A 16,454-nucleotide genomic window follows, 5' to 3' on the forward strand; every position below is an offset into this window, starting at 1 on the left:
GAAGTGAGTATGTGGAGCTGACGAGAAAATCAGTTTACTTAAATGTCCAAATATAGATGCATGTGCCTAGCTTTGGGCACGTATATCTGGAATTTTACTTCATGTTTTTTTCTGGTGCTCTTCTTAACCGAGCTACTTGTTTTTAAGTGAGTAAAAGTAGTTCTCAGACTTTAAAAACAGAAACCTGGAATCTCTCACAAATTCCATTCCCTAGTTAAACAGGGATTTTCCCTCTTAGGTCTGTTAGTTGTTAAGTACTTTACCAGTGTGATGATGCTAGCCTTGATCTTTAGTAATATGGTCTTTAACCATTTAAACTTGAAGTTTTTGATAATTTTTCCTAATTTAGAACTATTTTTTTCGAAGTGAACTGTATCTTACTGAATGCATTGCACAAGTAATCTAATTGCAATGTATCTTTCCTTCTAAGTATGAAAATATCTGACACTGAAATAAAGATGAAAGCCACAATCCTAAACTTTGAAATCAGATCCTAATGCTATGTCTATCAAAATCAATTGTGTTACGCTGGAATGAGTTTGAGTTCATCAGAATATATTTATTGTAGCATATAAAGGAAATGCCAAATCAGAACTTTTTTGGGAAATTGCTTACGTTAAAGCATAAACCAGAACGGAATAAGTGATTTTCAGATAACTCTGCCATTGTCACTGTAGCAAAATATGCTCTTGTTCTTTTATCAGGGAATTCAACAGCGTATTTGCAAAAAGTAGAAGCGTAATGAGAAACCGACAGTCTGAGTCACTTTTCTGACCACTGTAGAATGTAATCCGGTCTGCTAGAGTATCCCAACTCGCTCTATTATGCCTCGATATAATGCAGAACAGATGTAAAAACTGTCAGCACAGGCTGTTAGGTTCCGTAATACATAGACACAAAAGCTTAAAAGGCTTTTATAGAAATCCACAGTTAGGATTCAGTAAAACCCCTTGAAGTCAATTTTTGTCGAACCGTATCAATAGTTTATCACTAAACTCTCTCCCTCCGTACCTTTCCTGTCAAAAAACTGGAAGGCTTAATTTTGTGATTTAATTTCTTTTTGCGAATAGTACCTTAATAGAATAACTCTGTGAAAATGGACAAACATAAAAGCTTTCCTGGAGATCCCGTTCTGAGCTTTAAATCATCGTCCTGCTTAATGCCCTGTTGGAGCAATCTGCTGCGGCTCGCTCTCATTGTCGAGCTGGCTCTGTTTGGGCTGCACAATTTACCTGGACAGTCGCGTTTGCAAACTCTGACTACCTGGCAGATGAAACGTCTTTCGTTAAGGGGCAGTGATGGCGGTCCGTAAAACAATCAGTCCTTCGGCGTTTGAAGTGGTTTATAGGAAAACGGTGATTCAGTAACTGCGTTCGGCCCACGGAGCTGCTCGAACCATACCCAAATAATATGCTTGGTGAAGAGCTCATGCTTCATTTGTCGGAAATTTATTGGTGAAATAATATTATTCAGCCCTTTCTAAAATAACCATGAAGCCCACCATTTTTGTGTGCTTAATACATTACTGCTGAAATTATCGGCAGTTACTGTGAAATACCATAGAAACTGTCTAATAAATGTGATGGATTGTGTAATTAACTCTTGATCAGCACCGTTTTTCAAAGATGTTACCCAGTGAACCTGAGGGCATTTTATGACCTTCACACTGGGTATACAGCTAATTACTCCTTGGGCAATAATTAATAAGTTTTTTTAGTCTCAGTTTGTCATTTTGTCTTCTAAATTATTATGCTATTGAGCTGCTCAATCCATTTGGCTGTAAAACTGCAGGTCTCAGAGGGCTCCCTAAATTGTCTTGCGATTGTATGGATTACCACAGCATCATCAAGTAGATTACAGGGATGTCTGTTTTGTAGGTTTTCCATTGATCGGCATACTGACCTTGAGAGACAGTTCAACATTAACGCAGAAGATGGGAAAATAACTTTGGCAACGCCACTGGACAGAGAAACAAATATGTGGCACAACATAACTATTGTAGCTACAGAAACTAGTAAGTATTTGTGTATGCTGAATTTGAGCTCTTTTGATTTCATAATTAATTTCAACAGCGTTTTCAATGGAAACTGTATATAATTCAGGAAGAAATAAAACACGTTGGATTTTTCAGTTGCAGAATTTTTGAAAGGAAACAATTTCTGCTGAAGTTCCATTTCTTATAGTTTTCAAAACTGCATTTTTTTCAGTGAATACAGGAGTACAGATTTTGAGGAAATGCATGAGTACATTTCTATAGGTTATATAGGGTAAATGTTAAAAAACGTTTAAAAAAAACCCAAACCAAAGCCTTATGTTTAGTTGATTATATATAGAAAAAATAAAGCTTTGCTATTGTAGAAGTAAATTGTAGACTCAACCCAGAAGTTCTTAACACTGAGTGATATTATGTTTCAGTACCATAAATGATTAAGCACGAGCAATTTTGCATGAGAGCAGTCCTATTTGATACACATGAGTGAATTCACTCGTACGCAGCTATAGACGAGAACACGGATCGTTCAGATCCACAAAACTAGTGTGACTGATCTGTACACCTAAGCCATGGGGAGCCAGGAGTGTCACCCAGTCTGGGAATACGGGTCCTAGATTGTAATCAAGAAGAATTCTTTATTGATTTGGAATTGTAAGCGCAGCTGACAGCATCACATATGACAGTCTGATTTATTATTAATATTAGCACCGTATTTGAGACTATACATTTGCCATAAACATACTGCAGCAAAAGAACAGGTTCGGCACATAGGTCTGTTATCCCATGTTGTCACCTTAACTGGAACACAAACTATGAAAACATTTCTGCTGCCCTATCTGTTCTGCAATCAATGTTTGTGCATAATTCCCATACGTGCGTACACACACGACACATTGTTGTAAGAACATTTGTCTTTGGAGCCTGATGATCAGCGCTGCTAATTCTTGCCTGTATTAAACAGGGGGATGTTAATGCTTGCTTTTGCCCCAGAGTATCTTTTTTAAAGGATACCGTGTTACGATAGAGAACCTTTAACGCTCAGTTTCATAATCCTGTAGCTATGAACATAATGAATGGGAGCATAAAAGATGCTTATTTGGCCCATTTTTGTTGTCCAGTATTTTTCTGTGGTACTCGTTTTCAAAACCAAATGTGTGACAGGGAACTAAAATGGCATACAGAAGTGAGAAAGATAGGTCGGAGTATAAACTAAGCTCTCAACGCACAACCCCTGTAAACTGTATTCCAATGACCTCCCTTCATAATTTGTGTATTTCATTGCCAGTAGTGCAGTAGTGCCAACCGTGCCCTGTTAATTACTGGTAAATCTTGCCGGCAAACTCTACTTTGATAAATTAGGAAGAATACTTTCTGCTTGCAGGAAAGCCAAGTCAACACAGGGAGTCAAATGACACGAGGAGAGAAAGTAATCTCTGGTTTCATAGGGTGCATTTTGCCCAGGTTAATATCAAACCATTTAATAATTTTGATGTTTTTATAGGAGAAAGGTAGAACTTCCGTACCGATTTTCTCAAGACATTGAGGAATGTCAGATTATGAGATTCACCAACGGCACGGGAAGGAGCATTGTTAGTTTGTGATCCAAAATTTCCAGGCATTTGAATAGTATGATGTAAAAGGGAAGTAATTTTACATTTTGATTCCTCCGAATCGTCAAAAAAGAACAGAGTAAAAAGAATAATTTTTCAAGAAACCCCTCCGATTCATTTTGTCTCCCTCATACTGTGTGTCAGAGCAAAGCTAACGGAAGTGCACTTTGCTAAGCCACATCGGAATCAAGTCTGCCTGTTGCATCTTCGGATTTTTAAAATATAATTATACTCAAGAATTTTGTAAGAAATCAGCCTTGTCATTAGACTTCACGGGAGCCTCAGCATCGATCACTCTTATAAAATTGCTTCTTATCAGACTGGCTATGGAAAGAATAATGCAAATGTTGTTCTAAGCTTTTGCATTCCTGCTGATAGGGGTTTTTTTTCCGCATTCCTAATTTACATAAAACAAGAGCTTAATTTCATAGACTACTATCTTTGCTTATTTAAAAGAAATTATTTTTAAACTCCTCATCCAGAAACTAAAAGTGTTCATAGAACTGACAAGCAGGGTAAAATGGGCATTTTTAGATTTTTTTTCCAGCACAATAATAAGCAAGATCTGTGTTATAAAAATAACAGAAATCTGTTGGAGGCCGACACAAGCAGCAAATGAAAATACAAAATGTGTCATTATGATGCTTTCGCTGACAGTAATATTAATGGGCTGCTGATGTCTCCTGTAAAAATAACTATGTTGTTATCATTGATAGAGGAGCCTTTTCTCTTCCTGGGCTAGCTGCCTTCCAGGTTCAGTTCAGGGCCCACCTCTGTTCCGGAGGGACAAGGATCAGACCGTTTCAATGCCGTTGCACTTGCTTAAAAATCCTAAAACATGATACTGTTGGGTTTTTTTTCGTCTTGAGTCCCAGCATGGTAGAGCCTAAATATACCCTGATTTATCAACACTTTCATAGATAAACCCCACGTTTTGCGAACACATACATCACTATTTCAGAACTTCGTGCTGGTAAGTTATCTGCTGTTAAACTTGTGCCTTAAGCACAGGTAATTTGGGGCAGTTTTCTGCTGTCACCATGACAAAGTTATACTTTTGTATCATCCCTCAGCCACTGTCTTGGTGGGAATCTTCCAAGACAAGACTGGTCTGGCTGAATTGAGCATAACTACTTCTGCGTTTTCACTTGGCTTGAGGGTGAAGCGATCAGATTTAGAATGCGTGTTGTCTTTTTAATCAGAGTGCCCCAAAATGTGAACTTGACCATTTGATGTCTAGCAAAAGTAGGAGGAGAAACACAAAAGCACGAGCCCGTGGGGACTGTGACTCCTTTCTGTAAGTACTTGACAGACAAAAGACCAGTTTGTTGGGGTTTTTTTCCGAAGGGTGGTTTCTTTTCCTATTCACAGGCAAGTGGCTTGGCTAGGTCTAATTCAGAACAAATCCGTCCTATTGGTGACAAATAGTATTACTATCATATTCCGAGACCTGTGCAAAGTGAGACGTTTGGGAGGGCGGCATTTCCCTCCTTTCACTTTCCCATCGCGAGCAGACTCCTTCCAGGTTCTATGCAGGAGTCTCTGGCTGTCTGCAGCCTTTCCCCTCCGGTGCTTAACTAGCCGGGCAGACTAAGGAAAAGTTGCCTTGAGTGGCTCTCCCTCAGACAGTTGCCCAAACTTTTGCATTGCCTTTCTGTTCTGGTTCTCAAAATACACAGACAAGTTGCATATAGTTTTATGCCTCCTGTTCGAACCACAGAAACTATGTTGCATGCCCCCTAGGGAGAATTCTTCAAATATCTCATCCTTCTGAATCTTTTTTTGGTTACTAAGGATGAAACAGTGCAAAGAGCGATGAGTGAAAAAGACTGGACTGCACGTGATTAACATGGTACAGGTGATATTTAGGTGACAGCTTCAGTATTTCAGATTTAGTTATGCATTTTCCGTGAATTTAGTGAAAAAATGAGTAGATAACTTCCTTTTGCAGCTTTGATCCCTCTCAACTCCTACCCTTAAATCTGCCTGCTCTTAAATGTTCCTTTCCTTTTGCACATTTTTTCCTATTTTATGATTTCTTATATTTCTTTATTATGTTTTGAAACGAATTTTTGCTGCTTTGTTGTTCAACTTCTTTCCTCTCTGTTCATGTGGTGACTCCTCTGTGTTGATGAATACCGTCACGTGGATTTTTAAGAGACAGGAATATTACAAAAAACTTTGACCTCTTTGAAAGATCACTCCGAAACACAGACTTAGGATTCACAGAAGAAATATGTGTATTGGCGCTCATGGCGAGAGGGATACCGAAAGTTATTGCATTGATGAATTGATTCTTAAATTTCCTTTCTACATTGCCATACCTCCAAGTTTACTCTGCAGAATGAGTGAGGAGCAGGAACATGTGGGTGATTACCGGCCAGAGGAGGCAGGCTCACCGGCAAAATGACCTTTCCCTGAGAACGTACCTTTTGGTCTGTGGATGTACAAGGTGAACTTCGTTTTGTATTACTGATATAGGTGGATATAGGCGGATATAGGCTTGCTCTGTAAGGCGGGGCTGATTAAGCTGGTCATAAGTTTGGGCTCTCTGGAGCTATGCCCTGAACAGGAAAGCAGTCTGGGGCCGATGCAAGTACTCTCTGAGAGCCCGAATTGCAGTGCAGTAAGAATGAATGATCAACTTACAGACGTTTCTTTTGGTGCATCTTTTTTGTATGTACAAAGGCTCATCACATCTTTGGCTCTTTGGTACTTCTTTGAAATGGGATTTTCTGCCATTCAGTAAGATCCAGTAAAGTCGGGATCCTTACAGTCATACGTGAACCCATTCATCTGAGCGCACAAATACATTTTTTAGTTTGTATAAGTTAGAATTATAGCTGTAGCTACTGTTCACGTTGACGTGCTCGTGTCGCTTGCATTAACTGGTTAGCAATTTTGCTGGGCAGTGAAGCAGAGCAGAGTTCAGGCTGGGCTAACCTCCTCAGTATTCTCTGTTCCCTGAACAGGTTGTGCAGTACTTACCGAGTTACGTGCTGTCGATGCTACTCAGCTACTAAAAGAAAATCAAATAGCCATTATTTATTTATTAGAACATTTTTTGCTACAGTTTGCACGCATTCTGAATGGAGTTCAAAATCACTGATGATTCAAGCTATCAGATTGTCATACATGTCTAAGGCATATAATAATTAAACTCTATCTTCTTTCTGCCTCGAGCACCGTGGATTTCCATTTCCATCTGCTAAAGGCGGTAACAGCCACGTTGCAGATATTTCGCCAGCATCCTCACTTTGTGCCTCATTAATACTAAGGAAATGCCCTATACTTCAGTCGTTGCTGGTTAATTGATATAACAAAAGCAGTAATAAATGGAGAGCTAATGTAGTTTGAAACCGAAGCAAAGACTTATCCCAGAAAAGCTGTTTTAACTTAGGCACGAAAGAAGTGTATTAGCAGCATAATTTAACTGCATAACATTCCTCCAATTTAAATATGAATATCCTGATATTTGCATACTCATCCCTCCTAAACTGTAGCTGAGATCTGCTTGAGATACAGGATTGTAGTGAATACTTTGAAAACAAAAAGTATGCTATACTGCATTCACTATTAGCAACGCTTATCTGGAATTCTCCGTTAAAAAAGTGAGGTAATCCTTTTCTCAAGAATACGTGTATTACATAGTAGAAATTCATCGAATGATACCGTAGATTTCAACAAGAAAAAACTTCTCAATGTGTTCCAGTTGGCAGCCTCTGCGATTTGTGAAAAACACACCAACAAATAAGAGAAACCACGGCTCATAAACTTGAAAGACAATAAATGATGATCCCTTTAAAGTCCCCAGGCTGTCTTTCACCTGCCATAACACTGAGTGGGCCACTCAGGGATTATATTTTCTTCCAGCCCTCTTCTGACCATGTGCAGCACCGCGTTCCTCAGACCGCGACTGCATTCAGGTGGAATCTCAGTTACGGTTTGTGAGGCCCTCCCGTGAGCATACGCGAGGCTAGGAGGTCCTTATGTCACTAGCGTAGCCTCCAGCCTTCTCAGGCATACGGGAAACACGGAGAGGAAGTGCGCATCCATTTGCGCTGTTGCGTCAGGTTACAAGAAGGCTCTTCGCAAACGTCTCCCTCTTCTCACACTCTGTGCGTCACATGCACAGACGTGCAACAAGTCAGTCCCTTGGGGAGTTCCAGAGCCAGTGCAGGACTGGCCGGGAGAGGGTGTTTCTCTTAGTCTACAGCAATGCTTTTAGCCGAGTTTTCAATCTCTGAATGAAGGGGCTTAATGGAATTTCTGTTTTCCATGTTCTCCAGGCACTGCAGTCGCGCAGCTGCTATTTTCAGTGTGATTGACTGCTTTGTCAAATGATTCTTGGTACTCGGCTTCGCTTGCCAAACAAGCAGCATAGCAGTGGCTAGCTAACCCCCCGCCCAGGGACTGGGCTAAGTGCCGCAACTGCCACAACCGGTAGAAATTGTCGTGAATTATCAGCCCAAGCAACAGATGAAAATATAGACAAGATCTTGAAATGGAAATGGGGATTTGACCACGAGAAACCTTTTCCAGGCATAGAGCATAGGAATCTCAAGGACAAAGCCGTGGGCTCTGTCTGACAAAGGTAATTACCCGTACCAACTGCATTCTTTAGAAATGAAGAAGTATGAGGCAATTTTATCACCTAATGGGAAAGGGCATAAAGCCAGAAAGACTCTTTATGGTTTACCAAGAGTATAAATACAATAATTGAATCATCACTCGGCACATGCCCTACTAAAGTTATCTATATTGTATATTCCTTTAAAAAATACAAGGACACTAATTAAAAAGGAAGAGAGCCGTAATTACTCTTCAGAATAAGCCTTCAGCTACAGTGTGCTTTTTAATGCCATGAATACCTTTGCTCATGCTTTCATTTATTTAATTTTATTTAGCCTTTTATTGTAAAAAATGACTATAGGCATTATTAGCAATCATTCTAACATTTTAGGAAGATACTTTGGTGCATCATATAATTACCTCTAATTTAGGGCTGAGTAAATTTCGGTAAGTTTTCGAAAGAGAGGGAAATAAGCCTTTATGGAGGTTTCAACAGGAGAAGCTCGGGAATATTAACCTTTTTTGGTTGACCCTTTTTTCTCAGGCTTGGCGGAACTCAAACCAGATAATGCATCACTTTTGCACAGAAACACAGAATTTAGTAAGGTGGTTGTTACTCATTTGCACATAAATACAGGGTTACGCAGAACTCCATAGATTCTAATGGGTCGCAGAGCATTTGCCATTGGGCAGCGGAGGGCCGGTATATCACGTCAAGCTCGTTTGCAGCTCTCAGCTATGAAGGTGCAGTCAGACATATCACAAACTTTCTTGTTAGTGTTTTTCACAGCTCAATGGAATGTTCTTATGCAACAATCTCTGTATAAAATGGGCTTGGTAGTTCAAGAGCAAGCATTACAATTCGGGTATGGGATGCTGAGTAGAAGTTAGCAACCTCTGATTTCAGAGGAAAGCACGTAAGGCAGCTGGAAACAAAGCATCTGAGTAATTCAGTGCAAAAACAACGTCAGAGGAGGTAATAAACATCATTATGGCAAGCAAAAGGAGAGGGATTTTCATGAAGAGTCTAACGTCTTTTAGTCCTGGTTTCAGGGCATTATAAAGCCGGGATGGACATCTTCGTTCTGGATTTGCAAATGTAGATTTCACAACAACGTACTGGAATTGAGAACACCGTTCAAAGCTTAGAACACGAAAGGTTAGGATACTAGGTGGTGTTTTAGAAAGGAATAAGGCTTTCTGGGGCACAAGACAGATAAGGATTCGAGTAAGGAATACAGGGGTCATTAGTGAAAACGTACTTGACTAATCCCTGTGAAGTATGAGGAAACTGGAGGGATATATACAAGTCATATTAGCAAAATGAGTGCATTGTTAAACTGAACAACTAACAATCGGACATCTGCGCTTGGAACATTTGAATTAGAATTTCTGAAGAAAATGTGATTAATCTTAAAAATACTGTGTAGTATTCATCTAGTTGGATAAGTGGACTTCATCTACTTCTAAGTGGAATGTGACTATCTAAAATCTCTGCTGTTGGTTCCATAAGGCTGAAGCATGAGAGTAAGTCAGAGTAGAGGTTTGGAACTGAATATCGTTGTCGTCCATCTTTTTAAAGCACGTTACTTTCTAGACTAAAGACTCTGCTCAGAGTAGCATGCTTTGAGCTTCTGGTAAAGTTGCTGGATAGCAAAGAACAACAGTATTTTCTGGCTGAAAAACGGAAAGGATTTTTTAAAGGTATATCCTGATATTCTAGGGAGATCTTTTTGCATAATTATTGCCGAAGGTATGCAAGTAAGAATGCTAAACTCGTAGAACCCGGTTCAAATCCAGCATATCCAGCAATATTTTATCTGTGAAGGAAACATAAGAGTAATCAAATTGCAATATTAAGAAAATCAGTCCCGGAAAGTAATATGAGCTCTAAAAATAGACGTTTGAATACTTCTATAATAAATTCCTGTTTTATAAAAAAAATTTATTACAGCGTTTTGGTGTTTTGTCTATCAGTAAGGAAGAAAGGGATTTCATTTGAGCTATTCTTTTATTTCAATCACAAAATCATTTAAAATATAAAAATCAAAATATTCCAGACATCTTGTCCTCAATCGGTCTGCTTACTGTTATTATTATTGCTGCTAGTCATTGCAAAATTTGATAGCTGATTATAATTGACAATAAGACCTTGCCTAGCTAAGTCAATATTTTATAACATTTTAATATGCATGATGTATTAGCATATTAACAATATAATTGCTTTAAAGTGCGGGCCAGATTCCTGACTGGTTTATGCTAGTGCAACTCCCTTGATTAAGCTGGAATTGAGCAACACAGCAGCAAATCATGCCCCGTTGTGTCCTAAAACTTTTCTTCGATCAGTTTCCTTCCAGCCTGTTCACAGGTTTATTTTTTAAGGCAAATCCTTTTCTGTCACTTAATGGCACCATGTTATTTTCTGGATATTTTTTCTCATTGTTATATTGAAACATGAAAACCTGTTACTTCCTCACAACTATTAAGGCATTACACTGCCTCAGAAAATCTGGAATCCTAATTAAGTTTTGCGGTGCTGTGATCTGCAAGAAGTAAAGATTTAGTAGCACTTCATCCCACCGCTATTATTGTTAGTGTATATAATAAAGGTAACAGAAAGATGAGGTTCTCTATGGTTTTCTGTGGTTCCCTGTTTTCTTAACTCTGTTTTCCTTCTGATTGGTAGCTGCCATGAGGATGCAGAAAAAACTTTTTTCAAAACCTTTTAGCAGACATCGGCTTTTTCTAAAATGATGGGTCTGTAGAATAGTGCTTCCTAGTTGCAGCTGCTTCCAGAGGTTACAAATGCTGTTTTGCTCTTGCTTATTCTTGAAGTTAGGTATAATTATTCTTTTTAAATTTACATTGATTATTGAAAAAAAAATGGAACTGTATAACTTCAAACATTTCTAGCTTGCCTTTTTTTGTAGTTTATTAATTATTATTAAAAACTTAAACCGTATTTTTACTTTTTGCACTCATAACAATTCACCCCTGAAATATGTAACACAGTTCATTTACTGAAAGTGACAGAACTGCAAACTACAGCCTGACTTGCATCCTCGTTAGGGACAAATACGGCTCAATAGCACAGTACTCTATCAGAAATGCAGGTTGTTTTCTGCCAGCATTTGTTTCGGTTTGGTGTCTGGATAGATGTGTGGGTGGAAAGATGTTGGCAGTGCACTTGGGTCTTTTTTTTTTTTCCCCTTAAGGATTTACTGAGGATCTGTGAATAAAAGAATTGTTTTCATTGTCATAAGCCTGACATGACTACAGCTGCTTCCAATCCGACCCGCTCAAGCAGCTATACTAATAATTTATTTTGAATTATGGATTTGTTTACTCATATTGATGTGTCACATATATCTTGATTGTGTGTCACTATGAATATAAAGCTCACTGTGGTCCAAATTAGATATGCAGAAGAACAGCCTCTAAGGACATGCTGTTTGCATCCAGAGCTTCTGACAAGAGACAAGTACCCCTAATCGCTACTCAAATATTGAGAAGTGCTACGGTTTCTGATTAGGATGCCCCTTTTAACTCTTTTCGAGCCTCACCCCGGCCCTTTGTTCCCCCTGGTTTAATATCCCCGTTTCTGTTTCCTGGTGTGTATCCCACGCAGGCTCATCACCCCCTTGTGCAATATGTAGGCTCCATGGGGTGAGCGCTCCCGTGTTACCTACTGCCTCTGGTATAGGTGTAGAAGATATAGATGTAGAAGATACCTGCTGTACCTTCTAGCGTTTTGGAGTCCGTGAAAATGAATAGGAATCTGTGACACTAAGGTGGATTTTTCACAACATAAACATTGTGATTAAAGGGAGACCACCATTCAGAGTGATTTCTAATAACGAGAAACCCTTCAGTTTCTGGGTTGTTGGGTTTTTGGGAGGGTGGCACGAGGGGTGGGGGTTGCCTGTGCTTCCCGTGCCACTCCAGCTCTAAGGTGGAGAAGAACAAGTTTCAGCATCCTCTGCTCCCTCAAGGACAAAATTACAGCTCGCTTACTGTTCTCAATCACACTGCGGCAGCGGATGGCTTTTCCTCTCTTATCGTGCATGGCTAAATTTAAACAGAACGGTGTCTTTTGATTTTCCCTTACAACCAGGGTTATGGTAGAAGAGACCCTCTTCACAGCTGAAAGCTACATTTGCGGGGATGCTCTGCTTTTCCTCTCTAGTTTTGCCTTTCCAGGCCCTCTTGATGTGTCTGTGCGTTCAGACCAGGCAATATCATACCTATACACCAAGCAAAATATGATACTTCGCAAAAAATTACAAACGTTTCCCAGTTTTGCAAATGGATCTTTCAATTCACGGAGTATCAGAGGTGATTACAGAGTAGCTATTTGTTAGGCTGCTGAATAACTGCACGGCGTAATGGAATGAAAAATAACAAAGAGGTTGCATTTCAATGTCAAATTATAGCCTGCCCTCAGACGAGGAAAATGAGGGCTAACTGATTCCATCAATACGTATTGTATCTGTATGAAAGGAAGGTACCAACGTCTTTAAAATAGAATTTGATTATCAAGTTTTATAAATCAGTGTTGATACTGTAAAGTAAACAAAGTGCCCAGTTGAAGCCCCTGTTTTAATGTTTATATTTACGTTTTAAGTGTTAAATTATTTTAAATGTAGGAAATAGATGATGTAATATTAAGGACAAGAACAAAATGAAACTTCCAGAGCAGAATAGATCCGACTGACTTCAGTAGAAGCTGTATGAGGCCTTGAAGTGAAAGGGGAAAGTTCATACCTACATAGTCTGTTTACATCACTTGGCTACTCCAACGGCAAGCAAAGAACTCAGTGCAGGGCTCGGTGGAATGCCAATGATTAAAAAAAAAAAAAAATAAAAATATCCCTTTGGTCTTTTTGCAGGTGTGTTTCATTTTCCTGCAAATTTTAGGTAATTGAGTCAAAATTCTTAGCGGTTCTGGGCTCAAATCATGTTTATGTCTTACATGTACTATTGCGAAAAAAAAGAAAACCCCACAGAAAATGAAAGTGAGTGAAAACTGTCTGAAAAGGGCCCGAAGAATATAGCTTTATTTAATTTTCATTTTCTGGCACGGCTTGTGCATCTGTCACGGAAATTTTACTCTTTCTTTCTTCTTTTGGTATTATCAGCAATCTGAGAAGATAATCTGCCCTTTAGTCTCAAGCTGTACGTGCTATATATCGATTATAGGTAGGTGCGTGTGGCCTAGCCGAGTCACCACCTCACAGATGGAGCTGCTGAACTTTGGAAACCTCGTAACTACAAATTCAGCTTTGAAATCGAGGACTTGGCAATGGAGTGTGACCTCAGTTTCCCCTCCTCCTCATCCTCCTGTGCAGGAAGCGCAGTCGAAATGCACTGCTGGCACTGCACCTGGTTAGCGGCTACGTATGGTCCTTCTGCACGAGTGGCAGCCCGGGGAAGCGTGCCTTTGGTGAGACTCTCACATCTTTTTTATGGCGATGAGAGGTGGAAAAGTGGACAAAAATGAAGGGGGTGGAAGATATCGAGCAAGTCCTTGGTTAAACCTGTGAGAGTCTATCAGTGAGGAAGTAAAAACAGAACGTAATGTAGCCTTGCTCTTGACTTGTTCATCTTTCTTCTGGAGACCATAATGCAATAAAGCAAGTGATCTACTGAAAGGAGACGAAACTTTTCAACTCCATTATTATTTGCCTCCCCAAAAATGACTGAAGAACAAACCCGAGAAATATGTTTCACATCTTTTTCTTTCTGCCTCCCTCCCACACACGTGTACACGCAGAGACTCGCCACAATCTGTACTCCTCTAATATGTTCCAGCGTGCTGAAATAAATATAAATGGGACATTAATTTTGAAGCAGTGCTTCTTTCTTGTCTTAGCAACTTGTACGGAAGCCTTTCTGCTATGCCCTGATATGTTTATTTTGCTTCATAGATATTCTACAACCCTGAGTATTTTCTCATCCTTTAAAAATGCAAGAATTTGAAGAGGGATCTAAATCTTCGCGATGAGCAATCCCGTTTGGGTTTTTCGTTTGGTTGCTTGAATTTTATCCTAATTCAGAAATAGCTCATGTTCTGTTCCATTTAACAGAAATATTGCCACTTACTGATGTTTTTTCCTGACGACTTCAGAGTCAGTTTCAGGCACTCGGTCTCTCTTGAATCAGATCGTGACATAACACTTCAGATGAATGAACACAGTATTTGCTGCAACGTGTGATTTCTATAGTTAAACTTCAACATAAATAAAATTTCGGTTTCACAAGAGCATCTCTCTTTCTCAGGGTTCTTGAAGTTAGATTTGTCAGTTTTATATGGCAAAAAAAATTGTTATACGCTGTGTTATTATATAGCTAAAGGATTGCACAAAGAAAACAACAACATAAGCCCTAACAGGAGAAATTTGTCCCGCATGTAGATTATCTTAGTCAAGTCCTCAGATAAAACCTTGATAAAGTCATGGGGAATGGTTCTGTTAAAATAGAACTGAATAAGTTTGAAATATAAGGGATGTAAACCAAGTGCTGTTGTTTTTGTTAAGTCAGTGATTCAGATTTTGGGTTGATTTCTCTGTTAGAACTAAGACTTCCTCTACTGCTAATTTAAAATATTATTATAGTAGAAATTTCACTGAATCAGAGAAGCATGAAATAGCCCTTTCCAAGCCATGTGGTGATGATAATAATAATAAAAGATGTGTTATTTTCTAGGAGCCTACTTTCTATTCAGGTACTTAATTTTAGTTAAAATGCAAGACAGCTTATGACTTTAAAGAGAACCTTGAAGTGATTTTGGATGATTTAATTAAATAAAGGAAAACTGGATTAAACTGGATTTCTTTGGGTTAAACGGTGAATTTAATTTTGTGCAGCCGATGATTCTCTTTCTTAAAGGCCACGGCTCTTTAAGACCACTTGTATGTCTATCTGTCGAGGAGAGAGAGTGGAGAAGTGTTCTAAGCATGTTTCTGAAGGGTTTAAGTGTTTATGGGAGCTGAATAGCTGCGTTATGTTCTGTTAGTTATGGCACAAGACCAAAAAATTTGATTTATAAGCTCTAGTTACTCCTAGTATTACTTGTTGCATGCAGTAGCAATGTTAACAATGCTTAGCGCTTTGCATTACGAATTGCAAAAGATACACACCTATCTCGGGTCCGTAGGGTTTTTCCAGGAAGGAAGGAACGTGTTGATCACAATAAGAACTAGCGGGGGTCTGTCGCCTCCAAAAGTTCTAGTCTGGAGACACGAAATGGCTTGGTAATGGGGTTTCACTTTGATTCTCTCGTCCATCTGTTCATTTTTGTTTCAAACTCTGCAGCCTTTTTTAATCCCAAGTAATTTTCGGTGGGTATGTTGCGCAAAGATGAGTACCAGCAAGGCGCGTGTTTCAAGTGTTTCGTGTTGCAATAGAATCTTGAGGACTGGGGAGAAAAGCAGAAGAGCTTTTTAGGTCCTTATAATTCTTGTAAACGGTTCAGTATGCATTTCTAAACTCAGCTGGACTTTCCATTCTTTTGGAAATGTATCTTTACCTTGAGTCATCCTTTCCTCAGATCTGTCTTAGCTGTTCCTTTCTGCGTGTGTGTGCTGTGCTCGCTTACAGCAGGCTACTGCGTCTTGGAACTGTGGGCAGTAATTGAGACTTCAGCAGAGACAGAAAAGAGCTGTACTTCTAGGAAATTATGTACACAATTTGCATATGTGTTTCTTATAGCTATATGCCGTGCTGTGGCAGCGGTGACCACAGATGACCAATTGAACGTATTTGAAAATCAAAGCTAAGTGCTTCTGTGCAGCCTTGCTCTGAACAGAGTTTTGGTAAACTAGACTAGTGGAAATTTTCTCAATATTTTTTGATCTTGCACCTCAGGGTGCTACATTTTCAAACCAAGCCATTGCTTCTCAAGTGACAGTCCTAATGATACACTTGTATTGCAGGATTCAAGGTGGGTCTTTTAAACTGTGCATCGCAATAAATACAGGTGCTGAAGCTTTTACGAATTCGGTTAGTTCCTTAGAGAAAGAGTCTCTAGCTTTACACTCGTATGATTTTGCTTAGAATAATTGATTGGACCCCAAGCAATCAGTCTTACTATCTACGTGGGACAGGCAAGAAGAACCCGTCTCCCTTAATTCTATTGACTGGTGGTTCACTGGGGGAAAAACCCCACCCGAACAAACAAAAAGCCCTCGGTTTTGTCACTACTTTAGAAAGAACTGGCTCTCCATTCATACAAGCGAGGAAAAGTTCTGAACATTGAACAGCAATCAGCAGGAAGGCCA

The 16,454-nt window shown here is 39.3% G+C and overlaps 1 protein-coding gene across 1 annotated transcript in view; it reads left to right on the forward strand.

Moving 5' to 3' along the window:
* The window catches only part of CDH8 (cadherin 8), a gene marked incomplete at its 3' end in the record, with an annotated part of 135,971 nt that overhangs the window by 83,496 nt on the left and 36,021 nt on the right, over window positions 1-16,454 (forward strand). The window contains exon 7 of the mRNA XM_082489127.1: window positions 1,878-2,014. Within this exon, the coding sequence (XP_082345253.1) occupies window positions 1,878-2,014 (137 nt within the window). The remainder of the gene's footprint in view (window positions 1-1,877; window positions 2,015-16,454) is intronic.

The sequence above is a fragment of the Vanellus vanellus genome (genome assembly GCF_965231255.1).
Source record: "Vanellus vanellus genome assembly, chromosome: 12".
NCBI classification, from domain to species: Eukaryota; Metazoa; Chordata; class Aves; order Charadriiformes; family Charadriidae; genus Vanellus; species Vanellus vanellus.